The sequence below is a fragment of the Pseudorca crassidens genome, chromosome 3, assembly GCF_039906515.1.
Source record: "Pseudorca crassidens isolate mPseCra1 chromosome 3, mPseCra1.hap1, whole genome shotgun sequence".
In the NCBI taxonomy this organism is placed as follows: Eukaryota; Metazoa; Chordata; class Mammalia; order Artiodactyla; family Delphinidae; genus Pseudorca; species Pseudorca crassidens.
This window is the reverse complement of record NC_090298.1, coordinates 171,601,159-171,621,308: the sequence shown is the minus strand read 5'-3', so window position 1 is coordinate 171,621,308 and position 20,150 is coordinate 171,601,159. Positions and strand designations below refer to the sequence as shown.

At 56.2% G+C, this 20,150-nt stretch overlaps 2 protein-coding genes across 10 annotated transcripts in view; one reads left to right on the top strand and one right to left on the bottom strand.

Moving 5' to 3' along the window:
• Nucleotides 1-12,781, top strand: part of APC2 (APC regulator of WNT signaling pathway 2) — a 28,953-nt gene extending 16,172 nt beyond the window's left edge. For all 5 annotated transcript variants that reach the window (XM_067734386.1, XM_067734385.1, XM_067734388.1 and 2 more), the window contains exons 14-15: nucleotides 16-230; nucleotides 6,353-12,781. In XM_067734386.1, coding sequence (XP_067590487.1) covers nucleotides 16-230; nucleotides 6,353-11,255 — 5,118 coding nt within the window. In that variant the 3' untranslated portion in view covers nucleotides 11,256-12,781. The remainder of the gene's footprint in view (nucleotides 1-15; nucleotides 231-6,352) is intronic.
• Nucleotides 478-19,378, bottom strand: C3H19orf25 (chromosome 3 C19orf25 homolog). Of its 5 annotated transcripts, none has more exons than XM_067734463.1 (5): nucleotides 19,295-19,378; nucleotides 18,960-19,091; nucleotides 15,080-15,249; nucleotides 2,899-2,955; nucleotides 478-1,260 (listed from the first exon to the last, which is right to left on the bottom strand). In XM_067734463.1, the coding sequence occupies exons 2-5, from the start codon at nucleotides 19,087-19,089 to the stop codon at nucleotides 1,042-1,044; spliced, it is 576 nt and encodes a 191-aa protein (XP_067590564.1). In that variant the 5' UTR covers nucleotides 19,090-19,091; nucleotides 19,295-19,378; the 3' UTR covers nucleotides 478-1,041. The 5 variants fall into 5 exon arrangements, 4 of the variants coding, with proteins under 4 accessions (XP_067590564.1, XP_067590565.1, XP_067590566.1 ...); XR_010942567.1 differs by lacking the exons at nucleotides 478-1,260; nucleotides 2,899-2,955 and adding exons at nucleotides 3,056-9,626; nucleotides 12,237-12,380; XM_067734464.1 differs by lacking the exon at nucleotides 478-1,260 and having other exon boundaries at nucleotides 2,613-2,955.
• Nucleotides 19,379-20,150: the final 772 nt, after the last annotated feature.

Genomic DNA, 20,150 nt, shown 5'->3' with positions numbered 1-20,150 from the left:
CTGCCCTGTGCCCAGGAGTCCACCCTGAAGAGCGTGCTCAGCGCCCTGTGGAACCTCTCAGCGCACAGCACGGAGAACAAGGCCGCCATCTGCCAGGTGGATGGCGCCCTGGGCTTCCTGGTCAGCACACTGACCTACAAGTGCCAGAGCAACTCGCTGGCCATCATCGAGAGCGGAGGCGGCATCCTGCGCAACGTGTCCAGCCTCATCGCCACCCGTGAGGACTACAGGTCAGCAGGGGGCACGGGGGAGGGTGCTGGGCAGGTGGAGCCCAGGAGCAGCTGGCGTGGGGCTGGCGGCTCCCCCTCGGCGCTAAACCACGGGGAGCCTCACCTCGTCCACCTGCGAATGGGTCGGCACGATGCATCCCCGGTCGCTGACTGTTTTTAGTATAAATACATCCCCAATACTGCCTGGGATATACTCGTACCACATTTTAAATTAACTTCTTAGTAAAAATATACGTAGCATTCTAAGTCATATTAATAATGCTTTTTCTTTTTCAAACTATTATGCGCTAAGTAGTAAACAAAGATTATTCTTCATTAACATACATATTAACTTCTTACTAGGTAACGTTAAGTAATGCTTCTAACGTATGAAAATACGTAACCATTAAAAATTATAACTATATCCCAAATAATGCATGGGATATACTTGCGCTAAAGATTTTACCAATTAAAATAAAACATTATTTATTAATAATGCTAATAACTAACAAACAATATTTAGATTTCAGTTTACTTTAAAAGTACTATCTTTAGTATAAATAGATCCCAAACACTGCACGGGATATACTTGTACTAAATTGTAAATTAACATAGTAAGCATATACATAATTTTCTAAATAATAATCATAAATACTTGTTCTTTATTAAAATATTCACTAAGCAACATTAATAAATAAAACAATGCTTATTCTTCATTAGCGTAACTATTACCTACTAGGTAACATTAATAGTAATAATTCTAATGTATGAAAGTACATAGCTATTATAAAGTATAAGAATATTGCAAATATTGCGTGGGATATACTGAATTTTAAATTAAATTATTAAAAATAAAAATGCAGGGCTTCCCTGGTGGCGCAGTGGTTGAGAGTCCGCCTGCCGATGCAGGGGGACACGGGTTCGTGCCCCGGTCCGGGAAGATCCCACATGCCACGGAGCGGTTGGGCCCGTGAGCCGTGGCCGCTGAGCCTGTGTGTTCGGAGTCTGTGCGCTGCAACGGGAGAGGCCACAACAGTGAGAGGCTGGCGAACTGCAAAAAAAAAAAAAAAACAGAAGCATTATTTTCTAAATAATGGTAAAAATGTGTTCTTTATTAAAATAAATAAAATTATTTGTAAATACTACTAATAAATAATGCTTCACATGTAGGAAAACACATAACGTTTAAAAAGCATCTCCTAAATACTGCATGGGATATGCTTGTGCTAAAGACTTTATAAATTAAAATAAAACAATTTACTAATTATGCTAATAATTAACAAACAATACTTAGATTTTTGTTTTCTTTTAAAAACACTATCTTTAGTATATTCCCGAATGTTGCATGGGAGATACTTGTGCTAAAGATCTTAACAAGTAAAATAAAACATTTATTTACTAGTGATGCCAATAACTAAGAAACAATGCTTAGTATTTTTAAAAGCAAACAGAAATCTGTCTTTAGTATATCCCAAGTATCACAAGATTGAAATGCCCTAAAATGAGTAATACTATACACTACAGGACCTACTGTGTAGCACAACAGGACCTACTGTGTAGCACAGGGAACTCCAATCAATAGTCTGTAATAACCTAAATGGGAAAAGAATCTGAAAAAGAACAGATATATGTACATGTATAAGTGAATCACTTAGCTGTACACCTGAAAGTAACACAACACTGTAAATCAGCTGTACTCCAATGTAAAATAAAAAGTAAAGAAATAAAATAAGATGGTTTTAATGAAATTTCATTTTAAATAGTAAGTAATAGGAGCTTCCCTGCTGGCGCAGTGGTTGAGAGTCCGCCTGCCGATGCAGGGGACACAGGTTCGTGTCTCGGTCCGGGAAGATCCCACATGCCGCTGAGCGGCTGAGCGCGTGATCCATGGCCGCTGAACCTGTGTGTCTGGAGCCTGTGCTCCGCAATGGGAGAGGCCACAACAGTGAGAGGCCCGCGTACCGCAAAAAACAAAACAAAACAAAACAAAACACATTACTTTCTAAATAATAGTAAAAATGTGTTCTTTATTAAAATGAATAATTTGTTAATACTACTAATAAATAACGCTTCAGATTTATGAAAACACATAACTTTTAAAAAGCATATCCTAAACACTGCATGGGATGTGCTTGTGCTAAAGACTTTATCAATTAAATTAAAACATTAATTTACTAATTATGCTAATAATTAACAAACAATACTTAGATTTTTGTTATCTTTTATTTTTTTTATTTTTTTATTATTATTTTTTTTTGCGGTACGCGGGCCTCTCACTGTTGTGGCCTCTCCTGTTGTGGAGCACGGGCTCCGGACGCGCAGGCTCTCACGGGCCCAGGCGCTCTGCAGCATGTGGGATCTTCCCGGACCGGGGCACGAACCCGTGTCCCCTGCATCGGCAGGCGGACTCTCAATCACTGCGCCACCAGGGAAGCCCTTTGTTATCTTTTAAAAACACTACCTTTAGTATATTCCCGAATGTTTCATGGGAGATACTTGTGCTAAAGATCTTACCAAGTAAAATAAAACATTTATTTACTAGTAATGCCAATAATTAAGAAACAATACTTAGTATTTTTAAAAGCAAACAGAAATGTGTCTTTAGTATACCCCAAATATCACAAGATTTAGGTGCCCTAAAATGAGTTATACACTACTATACATAAAATAGGTAATCAACAGGACCTACTGTGTAGCACAGGGAACTCCAATCAATAGTCTGTAATAACCTAAATGGGAAAAGAATCTGAAAAAGAAAGGATATATGTACATGTATAACTGAATCACTTAGCTGTACACCTGAAAGTAACACAACACTGTAAATCAGCTGTACTCCAATGTAAAATAAAAATTAAAGAAATAAAATGAGATGGTTTTAATGAAATTTCATTTTAAATAATAAGTAACAGGGGCTTCCCTGGTGGCGCAGTGGTTGAGAGTCCGCCTACCGATGCAGGGGACACGGGTTCGTGTTCTGCTCCGGAAATATCCCACATGCCGCTGAGTGGCTGGGCCCGTGAGCCATGGCTGCTGAACCTGTGTGTCCGGAGCCTGTGCTCCGAAACAGGAAAGGCCACAACAGTGAGAGGCCCGCGTAATGCAAAAAAAAACAAAGAAAAAAAACCACAACACATTATTTTCTAAATAATAGTAAAAATGTGTTCTTTGTTAAAATAAATAAAATTATTTGTTAATACTACTAATAAATAATGCTTGAGTTGTATGAAAACACATAACTTTGAAAAAGCATATCCTAAATACTGCATGGGATACGCTTGTGCTAAAGACTTTATCAATTAAATTAAAACGCTGATTTACTAATTATGCTAATAATTAACAAACAATACTTAGATTTTTGTTTTCTTTTAAAAACACTATCTTTAGTATAGTCCCGAATGTTGCATGGGAGATACTTGTGCTAAAGATCTTACCAAGTAAAATAAAACATTTATTTACTAGTGATGACAATAATTAAGAAACAATGCTTAGTATTTTTAAAAGCAAACAGATATCTGTCTTTAGTATATCCCAAATATCACAAGATTTAGGTGCCCTAAAATGAGTTATACTATACACTACTATACATAAAATAGGAAATCAACAGGACCTACTGTGTAGCACAGGGAACTCCAATCAATAGTCTGTAATTACCTAAATGGGAAAAGAATCTGAAAAAGAAAGGATATACGTACATGTATAACTGAATCACTTAGCTGTACACCTGAAAGTAACACAACACTGTAAATCAGCTGTACTCCAATGTAAAATAAAAATTAAAGAAATAAAATGAGATGGTTTTAATGAAATTTCATTTTAAATAATAAGTAATAGGGGCTTCCCTGGTGACGCAGTGGTTGAGAGTCCTCCTGGCGATGCAGGGGAGAGGGGTTCGTGTCCTGGTCCGGGAATATCCCACATGCTGCTGAGCGGCTGGGCCCGTGAGCCATGGCTGCTGAACCTGTGTGTCCAGAGCCTGTGCTCCGCAACAGAGAGGCCAGAACAGTGAGAGGCCCACGTACCCCATGACAAAAAAAAAAAAAAAAAAAAAAAAAAAAAGCATTATTTTCTAAATAATAGTAAAAACGTGTTCTTTATTAAAATAAATAATTTGTTAATACTACTAATAAACAATGCTTCAGATTATGAAAACACATAACTTTTAAAAACCATATCCTAAATACTGCATGGGATATGCTTGTGCTAAAGACTTTATCAATTAAATTAAAACACTGATTTACTAATTATGCTAATAATTAACAAACAATACTTAGATTTTTGTTTTCTTTTAAAAACACCATCTTTAGTATATTCCCGAATGTTGCATGGGAGATACTTGTGCTAAAGACCTTACCAAGTAAAATAAAACATTTACTAATAATGCCAATAATTAAGAAACAATACTTAGTATTTTTAAAAGCAAACAGAAGTCTGTCTTCAGTATATCCCAAATATCACAAGATTTAGGTGCCCTAAAATGAGTTATACTATACACTACTATACATAAAATAGGAAATCAACAGGACCTACTGTGTAGCACAGGGAACTCCAATCAATAGTCTGTAATTACCTAAATGGGAAAAGAATCTGAAAAAGAAAGGATATACGTACATGTATAACTGAATCACTTAGCTGTACACCTGAAAGTAACACAACACTGTAAATCAGCTGTACTCCAATGTAAAATAAAAATTAAAGAAATAAAATAAGATGGTTTTAATGAAATTTCATTTTAAATAATAAGTAACAGGGGCTTCCCTGGTGGCGCAGTGGTTCAGAGTCCGCCTGCCGATGCAGGGGACGCGGGTTCGTGCCCCGGTCCGGGAAGATCCCACATGCCACGGAGCGGCTGGACCCGTCAGCCATGGCCGCTGAACCTCTGTGTCCGGAGCCTGTGCTCCGCAACAGGAGAGGGCACAACAGTGAGAGGCCCGCGTACCGCAAAAACGAAAACAAACAAAGAAACAAAAAAGCATTATTTTCTAAATAATAGTAAAAATGTGTTCTTTATTAAAATAAATAAAATTATTTGTTAATACTACTAATAAATAATGCTTCAGATATATGAAAACACATATAACTTTGAAAAAGTATATCCTAAATACTGCATGGGATGTGCTTGTGCTAAAGACTTTATCAATTAAATTAAAACGCTGATTTACTAATTATGCTAATAATTAACAAACAATACTTAGATTTTTGTTTTCTTTTAAAAACACCATCTTTAGTATATTCCCGAATGTTGCATGGGAGATACTTGTGCTAAAGACCTTACCAAGTAAAATAAAACATTTATTTACTAGTGATGACAATAATTAAGAAACAATACTTAGTATTTTTAAAAGCAAACAGATATCTGTCTTTAGTATATCCCAAATATCACAAGATTTAGGTGCCCTAAAATGAGTAATACTATACACTACTATACATAAAATAGGAAATCAACAGGACCTACTGTGTAGCACAGGGAACTCCAATCAATAGTCTGTAATTACCTAAATGGGAAAAGAATCTGAAAAAGAACGGATATACGTACATGTATAACTGAATTACTTAGCTGTACACCTGAAAGTAACACAACACTGTAAATCAGCTGTACTCCAATGTAAAATAAAAATTAAAGAAATAAAATGAGATGGTTTTAATGAAATTTCATTTTAAATAATAAGTAATAGGGGCTTCCCAGGTGTCGCACTGGTTGAGAGTCCGCCTGCAGATGCAGGGGACACGGGTTCGTGCCCCGGTCCGGCCGTGAGCCATGGCTGCTGAGCCTGCGTGCCCAGAGCCTATGCTCCGCAACGGGAGAGGCCACAGCAATGAGAGGGCCGCGTAGCGGGGGGGAAAAAAAAAAAGAAAAGGTAAATAATAAGTAATGTTAACACATTAGTATTGTTTCATAAATAGTTTGCTGAGATTAATAAATGAAACCTTTCACACAAGCACAGCACACTCAATGTTTGGGATATGCTTTTACTAAAAATGTATCCCTTCCTTTGAAATGCAATGTCACCTGGGCACCTTCCGTTTTGACTTGTCCCACGTGGCCACGGTCCTGCCGGCGGGCGGGTGTCCGGTGGGCTGGGGTCCGGGCTGGCGGGGGTCTGACGCACACCTCCCGCCCCTCCTCACCCCTCCGGCCCCCGCAGGCAGGTGCTGCGGGACCACAACTGCCTGCAGACGCTGCTGCAGCACCTGACGTCGCACAGCCTGACCATCGTGAGCAACGCATGTGGCACGCTCTGGAACCTGTCGGCCCGCAGCGCCGGTGACCAGGAGCTGCTGTGGGACCTGGGTGCTGTGGGCATGCTGCGCAACCTGGTGCACTCCAAGCACAAGATGATCGCCATGGGCAGCGCCGCCGCCCTGCGCAACCTGCTGGCCCACCGGCCCGCCAAGTACCAGGCGGCAGCCACTGCCGTCTCCCCCAGCGCCTGTGCGCCCAGCCTGTACGTGCGCAAGCAGCGGGCGCTGGAGGCTGCGCTGGACGCGCGGCACCTGGCGCAGGCACTTGACCACCTGGAGAAGCAAGGCCTGCCCGAGGCCGAGGCCACCTCCAAGAAGCCGCTGCCGCCCCTGCGCCACCTGGATGGCCTGGCCCAGGACTACGCTTCTGATTCGGGCTGCTTTGATGATGACGACGCACCCTCTCTGGCCACCGCAGCTGCCGCCACCGCCGAGCCCGCCAGCCCCGCCGTGCTGCCCCTCTTCCTGGGCAGCCCCTTCCTGCAGGGCCAGGCGCTGGCCCGCACCCCGCCCGCCCGCCGGGGCGGCCTGGAGTCCGAGAAGGAGGCCGGCGGGGAGGCAGCTGTGGCAGCCAGGGCCAAGGCCAAGCTGGCACTGGCAGTGGCGCGCATCGACCGGCTGGTGGAGGACATCTCGGCCCTGCACACCTCGTCTGACGACAGCTTCAGCCTCAGCTCTGGGGATCCCGGGCAGGAGGCCCCACGGGAGGGCCGTGCGCACTCCTGCTCCCCTTGCCGGGGGCCCGAGGCAGGGCGGCGAGAGGCCGGCAGCCGGGCTCACCCGCTGCTGCGGCTCAAGGCGGCCCACGCCAGCCTCTCAAACGACAGTCTTAACAGCGGCAGCACCAGCGACGGGCACTGTCCCCGCGAGCACTCGCAGCCCTGCTCGCTGGCCGCGCTGGCCGAGCATTGCGAGGGACCCCTGTGCGGCCAGGCGCGGCCCAGCCGGCTTGACCTCAACCTGCCCAGCGGCCAGGTTGAGCCCAAGGCCCGGGACACCGCGGCCACAGATGCCCGCGTGTGCACCATCAAGCTGTCGCCCACCTACCAGCATGTGCCGCTGCTTGAGGGCACCACCAGAGCGGGCGCGGGGTCCCTGGCCCCCAGGGCCCGGAAACAGGCCTGGCTGCCCGCAGAGGACCTAAGCAAGGTGCCCGAGAAGCTGGCGGTGGAGAAGGCGCCCCTCTGCCTATCCCGCTGCAGCTCCCTGTCCTCACTGTCCTCGGCTGGCCGCCCAGGGCCCAGTGAGGCCGGGGACCTGGATGACAGCGACTCGTCCCTGGAGGGGCTGGAGGAGGCTGGCCCCAGCGAGGCCGGGCTGGACGGGGCCTGGCAGGGGCCGGGCTCCGCCTCCCTGCCCATGGCCATCCCTGTGCCTCAGCGGGGCCGGGGCCTGGGGGTGGAGGACGCCACGCCGTCCAGCTCGTCTGAGAACTGCGTACAGGAGACGCCACTGGTGCTGAGCCGCTGCAGCTCGGTCAGCTCGCTGGGCAGCTTCGAGAGCCCATCCATTGCCAGCTCCGTCGCCAGCGATCCGTGCAGCGGGCTGGGCAGCGGTACAGTCAGCCCCAGCGAGCTGCCCGACAGCCCCGGGCAGACCATGCCACCGAGCCGCAGCAAGACGCCCCCGCCGGCCCCCGCGCCGCCGGGCGAGCGTGAGGTCACCCAGTTCAGCCTGCAGTGGGAGAGCTACGTGAAGCGCTTCCTGGACATCGCCGACTGCCGGGAGCGCTGCCGGCTACCGTCTGAGCTGGACGCGGGCAGCGTGCGCTTCACCGTGGAGAAGCCCGACGAGAACTTCTCGTGTGCTTCCAGCCTGAGTGCGCTGGCCCTGCATGAGCTCTATGTGCAGAAGGACGTGGAGCTGCGGCTGCTGCCCCCGGCCTGCCCTGAGCGCAGCAGTGCGGGAGGCGTGGGCCCCGGGCACCGCCGACGGGATGAGGCCAGCGGCCGCCTCGAAGGGCCAACATCCACCGACCGGGACCTGGAACTGCTGCGCGAGTGCCTGGGTGGGACCGTGCCCGCCCGGCTCCGCAAGGTGGCCTCGGCGCTGGTGCCTGGCCACCGCACCCTGCCCGTGCCCGTCTACATGCTGGTGCCCGCCCCGGCACGGGAGGATGAGTCCTGCACCGACTCGGCCGAGGGCACGCCGGTCACCTTCTCCAGCACCACCTCCCTCAGCGAGGAGACACTGCAGGGACCCCCCGGGGATGGCGGGCCTGCGCAGGGGCAGAAGGCTGCGGGCCATGCCGCCCCCACCAGGCAGCCCGCCGGGCACTGGCACAGGGCGGGGGGCACGGGCCGGAGCACAGAGCAGCCCCGGGGGGCTGGCAGGAGCCGCGCAGGGCTGGAGCTGCCCCTCTGCCGGCCCCCTAGCGCCTGCAGAGACAGGGACAGCTCCCGCCCGGGACAGGCGCGTGGGGACGGGGCCCTGCAGTCTCTATGCCTCACGACGCCCACCGAGGAGGCCGTGTACTGCTTCTATGGCAACGACTCAGACGAAGAGCCGTCCGCGGCAGCGGCGGTGGCACCCCCGCGGCGGGCATCTGCGATCCCCCGCGCGGTGAAGAGGGAGTACCCGGCTGGTGGCAGGAAGGAGGTGCAGGCCGTGCCCAAGGTCGCGCCGCCCAAGGCTGCCGCACCCAAGGTTGCGCCGCCAGCCCGGGCTCAGCCCAGCCTCATCGCTGATGAGACGCCACCATGCTACTCCCTGAGCTCCTCCGCCAGCTCCCTGAGCGAGCCTGAGCCCTTTGAGCGCGCAGCCAGCCGGCCCCGAGCCCGCGAGCCAGGGGTCACCAAGGACCCAGGCCCCGGGGGCAGGCGGGACAGCGCCCCCCGCCCACGGGCCGAGGCAGAGCTGCTCCGGCGCTGCACTGGCTCAGCCGTGCCCAGGCGCCGGCCCCAGGTGTCTGGCCCAGGGTGCCGCCAGTCCAGAGCGGTGCAGCAGGAGAAGAGGCCAGCAGAGGGGCCCCGGGAGCACAGTGAGGAGGCAGCGGGCTCGGACCACGCCTCAGACCTGGACAGCGTCGAGTGGCGCGCCATCCAGGAGGGGGCCAACTCCATCGTCACGTGGCTACACCAGGCAGCGGCGGCAGCCACCCACGAGGCCTCCTCTGAGTCCGACTCCGTTCTGTCCTTTGCCTCAGGGCGGTCGGTGGGCTCCACCCTGCAGCTTCCCCTGCACAGGAAGGGTCGAAGGCCAAGGGCAGAGGGTCAGGTGGGCAGTGCCATGCGGCCAGAGAAACGGGACAGGGCTCTGGCCCAGCGCAGCAGCGGCCTGGAGAAGCCACGTGGCACTCAGAAGGCCGCGTCCGGGGTGCCAGCCGTGCTCCGGGGACGGACAGTGATCTACATGCCCAGCCCAGCCACCCGGGCCCAGCCCAAAGGTGCCCCTGGGCCCCGCAATGTGCCGAGAAAGACGGGAGTCCCAAGTCCAGTGCAGCCAGCAGCCCCCGCCAAAATCCCTGGCCCCGGGCAGCAGCGGTCTCGAAGCCTGCACCGACCCGGCAAGATCTCGGAGCTGGCGGCGCTGAGCCCCCCTCAGAGGAGTGCCACGCCACCTGCCCGCCTCGCCAAGACCCCCTCGTCGAGCTCCTCCCAGACCTCCCCGGCCTCACAGCCTCTGCCGAGGAGGTCACCCCCGGCCACCCAGGCCACAGGAACCCTGCCCGGCCCCGGGGCCTCCCCCGCAACCAAGACTCCCGCCCGGGCCCTGCTGGCCAAGCAGCACAAGACACAGAAGTCGCCCGTGCGGATCCCCTTCATGCAGAGACCCACCCGGCGGGGGCCGCCACCCCTGGCCAAGGCAGCCCCGGAACCAGGTCCAAGGGCCCGAGGGGGCCGCCCAGGGCTCGTGCGTGTGGCCTCTGCCCACTCCAGCGGCAGCGTGGCCTCCGCCCGCTCCAGCGGCAGTGAGGCCTCCGACCGCTCCGGTTTCCGGAGGCAGCTGACCTTCATCAAGGAGTCGCCGGGCCTGCTGCGCCGCCGACGCACCGAACTGTCTGCCACTGAGGCCGCCACCCCGGCTGCCCAGGCAGGCCTGCCCCGCCGCGGCCGGCCCGCGCTACCCGCCGTCTTCCTATGCTCCTCGCGCTGTGATGAGCTGCGGGCGGCCCCCCGGCAGGCTCCCGCCGCCCAGCGGCCCCCCACGGCCCGGCCCGGCCTGGGCGAGCGGCCGCCCCGGCGCACCAGCTCTGAGAGCCCGTCTCGCCTGCCCGTCCGCATGCCAGCCGCCCGGCCCGATACGGTCAAGCGCTACGCCTCCCTGCCTCACATCAGTGTGGCCCGCGGGCCCGACGCCCCCGTGCCTGTGGCAGACAACGCACCCCGCAGCAGCACCGGGGAGGCCGCGCCGGGCACCACGTGGCGTCGCATCCGGGACGAGGACGTTCCGCACATCCTGCGGAGCACGCTGCCCCCCCGCGCCCTGCCCCTGCTGGGCTCCTCACCGGAGGACGGCCCCACAGGCCCTCCGCAGCGCAAGACCAGCGACGCCGTGGTCCAGACCGAGGACTTCGCAGCTACCAAGACCAACTCGAGCACGTCCCCGAGCCTGGAGAGCTGGGTGACCCCACAGGCCACGACCGGCAGCGCCCCCTCCCTCCTCCTCGGCAGCGACGTGGACGGGCCGGGCCCCGCCAAGGCGCCCGCCCCCGGCCCCTTCGTCCCCGCCAGCCGACACGGTTCCCCCAGCCGCTCCGCCCGCGTCCCCCCCTTCAACTACGTGCCCAGCCCCATGGTGGTAGCCACCACTGACTCTGCCGTGGAGAAAGCCCCCGCCCCCGCCCCTACCGGCCTCCTGGGATAGTGGCCAGGGCTGGCCTTCCAGAACGTCCTCTCCCGGCCCAGGGCCGTCTGGCTGCCCCGAGGGTGGTCCCAGCACCCGCCTGCCCACCCGGGCCCCACCCTCACTGCGTAGGCGCTTGCTTCCATGCCCAGGGGGCTCTGCAAGGAAAGTGAGCTGCAGGGTGGACCTTGCGTCCCCGCCAGGGGGTGCCTACGAGGGCGCCGTCCCAGCCTGGCCCCCACGCGGAGACCACCCTTCTGGCTGGGGCTGTCCTCGGCAGTGCCCTCCTGGGCTCCTGACTCCACCGGGCCCAGCATCAGCACCACACCCCCTCCCCTCCCCTCCCCTCCGGGGAGCCGCAGGGAGGTGACAGTGCCCGCCCGCCGACGTGGGGGACGGGAGCTTGCCAGCTGGGGGCATTGGCAAGCAACCATGGCAGAGCAGGAAGCCTGTAATTACGGGCAAGGCTGAGTAATTTGTTCACCAGGGCTTAGCCGGTTGGCCTGCCTGTTCAGCCTCAGCGGGGGGGCACGGGGGAGGGGCGTGGTTGAGCCCCACAGAAAGGCAGCCCCACCCGAGACGGCGAGTGTAGGGAGCCTGGAGCACCCCGGGACTGGCCGGGGGTGGTCTGGACACAGCACCCCCGCAATCCTCGTAAGGAACATGGAGAGGCAGGCGTGCAGCGAGGGCTCTGGCCGAGGCGGGCGGGGCACCGAGGGGAGGCCGGGGCCCGGCTGACCGCCCCGCCGCCGGGCCTGGACTGCACTCTGAGGACGTCCCGGGAGGCGCCCGCCCAGCGCCCGGCGCCCGGCCCCCGGCCTTTCCCTTTTCGATCTCAACCTCCTTTGCGACGCGGGAAGCCCTGGATCTGTGGGCTCCATGCGGGCACGGCCTCCTCCCTGAGGTCCAGCACAGCTGTGGGACTCGGAGCGGGGGCCCTGGAGCCCACAGGTGCTGGAGGGAGCTGGTCCCAGAGGAGGCAGAGGGGGAGCCCCGGCATACCTGCACGAAGAGCCGCCCACCGCCTCCCTGCAGAACCCAGCTCTGGGCGGGGCTGCTCTCGGTCGTCCCGTGGATCTAAAGTCACAGTCGCCCTGCAGAGCTGCTCCTGGGGCCGGGGACCCTGTGCCAGCATCTGTCCCTTCTCTGGGAGGAGGGGGAGCAGGGCTGAGTCAAGAGGAGGTGCTGGAGGGGCCCCATCTCCACCCCGGGCACCACCGACTGTCCCTCCCCTCCCTCGGACACCGTGCCGCTGCTGAGACACACAGACTGCAACCTCTTCCTCACACCCGACACACCGACACACCGTCCTGCAGGACAGGCGCCAGGACTCTGCCTGAGGGCCTGAATGCAGCACGAGAGAAGGGCTGCACCACGTGCCCCTCCTGTGGAGGGCCAGCCGGCAGCAGCGAAGGAGGCCGGGGGCTGAGCAGGGTGCCAGGGACCGGGCCCCCAGGCGGATCACTATCAGACGCGTCTCAGATACCGGCCGCCCCCAGTCCCCGTCAGTAGCCAGAATGGCGGGACTGGGGGGTCTTCCGAGCGCCTTCTCAGATATGGGGCTGAAGGATGCTGCCCACCACCACCATGGGCCAGCCTCCCCTGGAAAAGGGGGACCCACCCCAGCTCGCCCAGCCGTGAGGGCCGGGGTGGGAGCCCCCTGCACTGGGAGACCCGGGTGGCGCTCTGGCCGCTGTGTGCCTGTCTCCCCACGTGGGCCGTGGGGCGAACTCCCAGAGCTACCTCTCGGCGAGCAGCGCAGCCACCGTGACTGGGGGCAGAGGACCCTCCCCGGCCGCCCCCGCTGCCCTCTGTCTGGCCCAGGCGTTCTCTCCCCAGGCCGGGGCCATCCTGTCAGGGCCACCTCTGCCTTTTCCAACCCCTGCAGCGGGGCCAGCCATGCCTCATCACCCAGCCCAGCAGGCCAATGGGGGCCCAGGGCCCTGAGAAGATGCGCTTCCTGGAGGAAGGCACTGGCGGTTGCTGGACAGTCGTCTGCGGCAGGAGCTGGAGGACCAAAGTCTGAAGCCCTCAGGATGCTGCCCGGCCACCCGCTGAGGGGACACAGGACACCCACTCCCGGACCTGGGCCCAGGAGCAGATGGACACCACGAGCTGGGTGCTGGATTCGGTGCATCACCTGACCCCTGCCACCCTGCCGGCTGCCGCCCGAGCCCAGCTGTCTAGGCTCCCCCTCCACCCTGCATCTCCCTCCTGGGTCTGCAGTGCCACCGGACACGTGTAAATACGTACAGCCCCGTCCCATCCTGTCCCCCCAACTGTAAAGCCATCGTCTGGCGGAAGGAGGCCGCGGAGCCAGGCGTCTCACATGCACCTTTAATAAACAGCTGTTGAGCTGCGCCCCACAATGCCTGCGCCCGTCTCCAGGGGGACAAGCCAGGGTGGGGGTCCACGTGCCACCTGCAGAGCCTCGCTCCCCACAACCGCGAGGACGCGAGGGGACGCCCGAGGGCTGAGCCCCAGCGCGACCCGGGGGTGCAGGGAGAGCACTCAGAACAGGCGCAGGGGGAGGCACCCGGCAGGAGTCAGTGGAGTGTCTCTGCCTGATGCCAGGGGGGATCTGGAGGGTGGACAGTGCCCCAAAGACAGGCGGCCCCACCCGGAGGCCAGGCCAGGCAGGGAGAGGGGAAGCAGCTCACCCCAGGGGCCCGCTGTTAGCCAGCGCACCCTGGAGGAGGCAGCCTGGCGTCCACTGCTGCCACTAGAGACAAGCCCGCACTGGGCTTGTCTCCTGGGCCTCCAAAGTCAAGTCTCCAGTTTTGGGGTCTCTGAGGGTGAAGCAGACACTCTTTCTGCCTGGGATGCGCAGGGTCTCCCTTGTCAGGGCCCTGCGTGCTGGGCCCCAGCACTGCCCCGAGCTTCTGGGGAGCCTGCAAAGGAGTGGCCTATGGAGGCACTGTTCAGGCAGCCACACACAGGGATTTCATCAGAGGGACTTGCGCTCATCCACGACGGGCCTGGCCCCGGGGCCACCTCCCGCCAGCCTACTGCTTCTCTGGTCTTCATGGGATGGGTTTTTTAGGGTGATGCCCTTTTCAAGATCCTCTCCTGCCCCACCACCCACCTGTCCACAGACGAAGGTGTACGGACAGGAGGGCAGCTGGGTGATGGCCCGGGGCAGTGGACTGACCACCACGTCCTCTCATGGCGCCCCCATGTGACAGAACCCCACAGCTGACGGACAGACAAGTGCCCTGGGGGAGCGCCCAGGCCCTGGGTCGGGGTGCCGGGGGCCCTGAGGGGTGGCACCCACCACGAGGCCCCATCTCAGATCTGGGCCCTGGGGGGGCCACAGCTCCTCACATAACCATAGCCACTACGTGTCAGGGAGGACACTGAACTCCCCACCCTCTTCTGGGACCCCTGGGGCCCCCCAGTTAACACGGAGACGGCAGAACCAGAGGGGTGGGTCCCACCAGTTCAGTCTGATGTGGGGAGCAGTGAAGCAGGGTCGCCAGAGGAAGGAAGGGAGGATGGACGGAGGGCCCTCGGGGGCTGGGCCCCGCAGGAAGTCCAGTCGGGGCTCCTGAGGGCAAGGGGCATGCGCACAACCCGGACCCCACCCTCGGGGAGGGGCCTGTGCCTGGCTGAGGCAGCCCCACCCGCTGGGCAGGCTGTGTCCCCCGGGGTCTCTGGGTGCCAGGCGTGCCTAGGCCGCGGATCAGAGAGCCTGGACCCTGGTTCCGGGACCCAGGAGCCAGGTGTCAGGTGAGGTGCGCCAGGCCAGGTGTCGAGCGGAGGCCCCGAGGCCCCGGGGAGCCGGGTCAGCCCAGGAAGGTGGCGGCCGCGGTGCCCGGCAGAGCCACCTGGCCCACGTGGCTGACCTCCTGCTCCAGCTCCTCGCGTGCCCGCCACAGCTCCTCACGCTGCTGCTTCAGCTGGGCGCCCGCGCGCCACAGCCGCTGGTTCGTGGCCACGTAGACCCGGCTCTGCTGGTAGAGCTGCTCCCGCTGGGCCTCAGTGTCCTCGGCCCTTCCCGAGGGGGCTGGGGGGTCTGGGGACAGGACACGGCAGCATCACTGCCCGCTGGCCACACAGGGGACTCAGTTTACCCCCCAAAGAAAGCAGTGGACCGAAGGGCACAGGTCACAGTAAAGGCCAGACTCCACTGTCCCTTGGCCCCGCCTGGGGGTGGGCTCCAGCTCCTGGAAAGGGCCTTGACCCTGACCATGAGCCGGCCGGCCTCACCTGTGCTCTCAGCAATCAGGGAGGTGAGAGGAGGCCAGGAGGGCATGGACGCACATTTCCCAACGACCACGCTTCCTAAAGGGCGTGGCGGGGGGGTGGGGGGACCAGGGCAGGAAAAGCACAGGTTTCAGGGCCACCTGGAGATACGTCAAGGTCCTCTCCACTCTGCCTGGTTTCCTTGTCTACAAACAGGCCCAGAAACGCTGGCATTTAACTAAAAATCACTTTATCTGCTTTAGTAACAAGGTGGGAAAGGCCAGACAGTGCACACGGAGGCCAGGTATGGTCCTAGATGTGAACACAGGCCGGCAGGGGAAGCCCCTCGCCCTCGAGTGGCCCCGGCACTGCTCATGGGGTAACTGGGCCCAGGATCCTTAAGTTGGGGCTCAAGTGGCCTCTGAAGACCCAGCCGCGGGCCAGAGATAAATACAGCTCCTGTTCCTCGGGCTGCCCCGTCCAACACGACGTTCCAAATGATGGAAACGCCCTCCAGCTGAGCCACCAGGGGCTCCTGAGCCCTTGAAATGTGGCTACATGGAACAAAGAACGGAATTTTTTTTTTTACTATTAAGAAAAAAAACCACTGTCCCACAGCTGCGTGTAAATCAGTGAAGTTAGAACATTCCCTCACACTATACACAAAAATAAACTCAACAAGGCTCAAAGACTTAAATATAAGATATGACACCATACAACTTCGAGAAAAAAGCACAGGCAAAACATTCTGACATAAATGGTACCAATATTTCCTTAGGTCAGTCTCCCAAGGCAACAGAAATAAAAGCAAAACTGGGACTTCCCTGGTGGTCCAGTGGTAAAGAATCTGCCTTCCAACGCGGGGAATGAGGGTTTGATCCCTGGTGGGGGAACTAAGATCCCACATGCCGCAAACTACTGAGCTTGCGCGCCTCAACTAGAGCCCGTGTGCCGCAAACTACAGAGCCCACGCACCCTGGAGCCCGTGCGCCACACTAGAGAGAAGCCCACGTGCCTCAATGAAGATCCCACGTGGCACAACAAAGACCGAACGCAGACAAAATATATAAATAAATGAATAATGGAAATAAAATAATAAACAGATGGGACTTCATCAAACTCACAAGCTTTTGTACAGCAAAGGAAACCATCAAAGCGAAAAGTCAACCTATGGAATGGGAGAAAATATTTGCGAATGATGCGACTGACAAGGGCTTACTCTCCAAAATATACAAACAGCTCATACAACTCAATCAAAATAACAAAACAGCCTAATCGAAAAATGGGCAGAAGATCTAAACAGACATGTCTTCAAAGAAGACATACAGATGGCCAACAGGCACATGAAAAGATGCTCAACATCGCTAATTATTAAAGAACTGCAAATCAAAACCACAATGAGGTATCAACTCACACCAGTCAGAATGGCCATCATTAAAAAGTCTACAAACGGGGCTTCCCTGGTGGCGCAGTCGTTAAGAATCCGCCTGCCAATGCAGGGGACACGGGTTCGAGCCCTGGTCCGGGAAGATCCCACATGCTGTGGAGCAACTAAGCCTGTGTGCCACAAGTACTGAGCCTGCAAGGCACAACTACTGAAGCCCGTGTGCCTAGAGCCCGTGCCATCGCAATGAGAAGCCCACGCACTGCAACGAAGAGTAGCCCCCGCCCGCCACAACCAGAGAAAGCCCATGCAGAGCAATGAAGACCCAACGCAGCCAAAAAAAAAAAAAGTCTACAAACAATAAATGCTGGAGAGGGTGTGGAGAAGAGGGAATCCTCCTACACTGTTGGTGGGAATGTAAGTTGGTGTAGCCACTTTGGAAAACACTATGGAGGCTCCTCAAAAAACTAAAAATAGAGCTACCATAAGATCCAGCAATCCCACTCCTGGGCGTATAGCCAGACAAAACTCTAATTCAAAAAGACACATGCACCCCAATGTTCAGAGCAGCACTATTTACAATAGCCAGACATGGAAACAACCTAAATGTCCATCAACAGATAAATGGATAAAGATATGGTGTGTGTGTGTGTGTGTGTGTGTGTGTGTGTGTGTGCGAGGAGTGGTCCCCACTTGCTGCAACTAGAGAGAGGCCCGCATGCAGCAACGGAGACCCAGTGCAGCCAAAAATAAAATAAATTTTAAAAAAACAAAACACCATTCACTTTATAGCAGTACACCACACATACTCAATAAACATTTGTTAATAAGTATTTTAAAAATTTTAAAAATAAAAAAATAAAATAAGGGGCTTCCCTGGTGGCGCAGTGGTTGAGAGTCCGCCTGCCGATGCAGGGGACACGGGTTCGTGCCCTGGTCCGGGAGGATCCCACATGCCGCGGAGCGGCTGGGCCCGTGAGCCATGGCCGCTGAGCCTGTGCATCCAGAGCCTGTGCTCCGCAACAGGAGAGGCCACAGCAGTGAGAGGCCGGCGTACCGCAAAAAAAAAAAAAAAAAAAAAATGACCCAAATTGGACTTCCCTGGTGGCCCCGTGGTTAAGACTCCACACTTCCACTGCAGGGGGCATGGGTTCGATCCCTGGTCGGGGAACTAAGATCCCACATGCCGAACAGCACGGCCAAAAGAAAAAGAAAAGAAAAAAAGCAACCCAAATGAGCTTATCTACGAAACAGAAACAGACTCACAGACATAGAGAGCAGAACTGTGCTTGCCAAAGGGGAGGGGGGGGCGAGGAAGGGACGAATTGGGAGTTTGGGATTAGCAGGTGTAAACTATTATATACAAACTGTATAAACAACAAGGTCCTACTCAGGAGCACAGGGAACCATATTCAATATCCCGTGATAAACCATAATGGGAAAAAATATGAAGAATGTATATGTACGTATAACTGAGTCACTTTGCTGTACATCAGGAGTTAACAAAACACTGTAAATCAACTATACTTCAACTTTAAAAAAAGACACCAAAAACAATCAAACAACAACAACAAAAAACAAAGCCCCAGAGCGTTTCTCACTTTCTATCGTCCCACAAGCCTTACATATTGAACGTTTCTACCCACTAGAACGGCCCGAGGGCACGCAGGTTTTCACCCCCCCCCCTTGGCCACGCCGCGCAGCAGGAGGGATCTGAGTTCCCCGACCCGGTAGCGAACCCGTGGCGCCTGCAGTGGAAGCGCCGAGTCGTCACCATTCGACCGCCAGGGAAGTCCCAGGCACTTCCATCTATTTTCATCACCTATCCACCTCAGTGCTTAGACCAGAACCTGACCCACAACAGGTTCTCAATGAAGGTTTGTTGAATGAATAAACGAACCTCACTGAGTGGAACACAAAATTCACCCTACAACTGTATGACACTCATGTGCTTCCAAACTTCTGAACAAGGGGCGGGCACACGTTTTCTGCAAAAGGCCAGACCTACGTATTTTTGGCACTGCAGGGCCAGACAGTCTCCGTCCTGACTACTTAACTCTGCCAGTATGTCTTAAAGGCAGCCAGGCGCTTCCTCCTCCCCTTCCTGCTGGGGTCTCTGGGCCGCCTCTCCCCCGCCCGACCTGGGCTCCCCCTACCTTCCCGGGCCACGGCGGTGAAGACTAGGTCCTCGGCGGGTGCCCCCCGCACGTCTTCCAGGATCTGCTCCACCGTGGGGGGCGCCGGGCGGGTGGGCAGCACCACGCGCTTCTTGGCCTTGGAGCCCATCTCTGCAGGTGGGAGAAGGGAGCATGGACCGGGCCGTTCCTGCCGCCCAGCAAAACCTACACACGCTCCGGAACCCCGCTCCCGGGGAAGCCCGTCCTGCCCCGCTCCTCCCAGGGCCGAACAGCACAGGGCCAGGGGGTTCGGCCTCCGTCTCCACCCAGGCCCCAGCTTCCCGCTGAAGCCCCCAGTGCGACCGCCTCCTCACCTGGCGTAAAGCCTTCAGCCCGCAGCCGCGGCCCAGTGGCCACTTCCGCTTCCGGTTGGCGCGCGGACCCACCCTACAGGCCCGTGACGCGCACTTCCGGCCTCCTCCGGCTCCCGCCTGCCGCGAAGCCACGCCCCTCTTAAAGGGGCCGGGCCCGCTAGGTTCCGGGTACCATCTGAGCAGCGAAGTTGACTGGACCAGAGCTAATAAGGACGCGCCGGGCCTGGAAGCCCAAGGGGTGGGCGTAGGGTCCAATCCCGGCTCTTCTCGTTGCCTAACAAGGCATCCGAAGCCCGGTTTTCTGCAAAAGGGGGACACGGCCCCCAACGTGGCTGTCGTGGGAACAAAGTTACTGTGCAGCCCACGCCAGGTGGCGGGCGGAGAGCGAGCGCTCCGTGAATGCCAGCTGCGCCAGCCCCAGCGAGGTGGCCAGGGGCGTAGCACGCGCGTCTGGTCCGGCCTCCCAGATCCCCGTCAGGCTCACCTCTCCTGTCTCTAAAACCCCCTCCCCACCGGGGTGGGGGCGTAGCGCTGGACGGTGATCTTGGCCCCTCCCCTCTTGGGTAGCGTGGGAAGACAGGCTCAGAGCCCAGGGAGGTTTTTGCGTTTCTAAACAACTTTATAAAAAGTAATTTACAGGGAATTCCCTGGCGGTGCAGTTGTTAGGACTCTGCGCTCTCACTAACGAGGGCTTGGATTCAATCCCTGGTGGGGGAACTAAGCTCCCACATCCCAGAAGACGCAAGGCGCGGCCAAAAAAAAAAAAAAAAAAAGTAATTTACATACCATAAAGTCCACCTGTTTAAAGCGTACAAGTCAATGGTTTGGGAATATATAGAGAGACCTGTTCTGGACG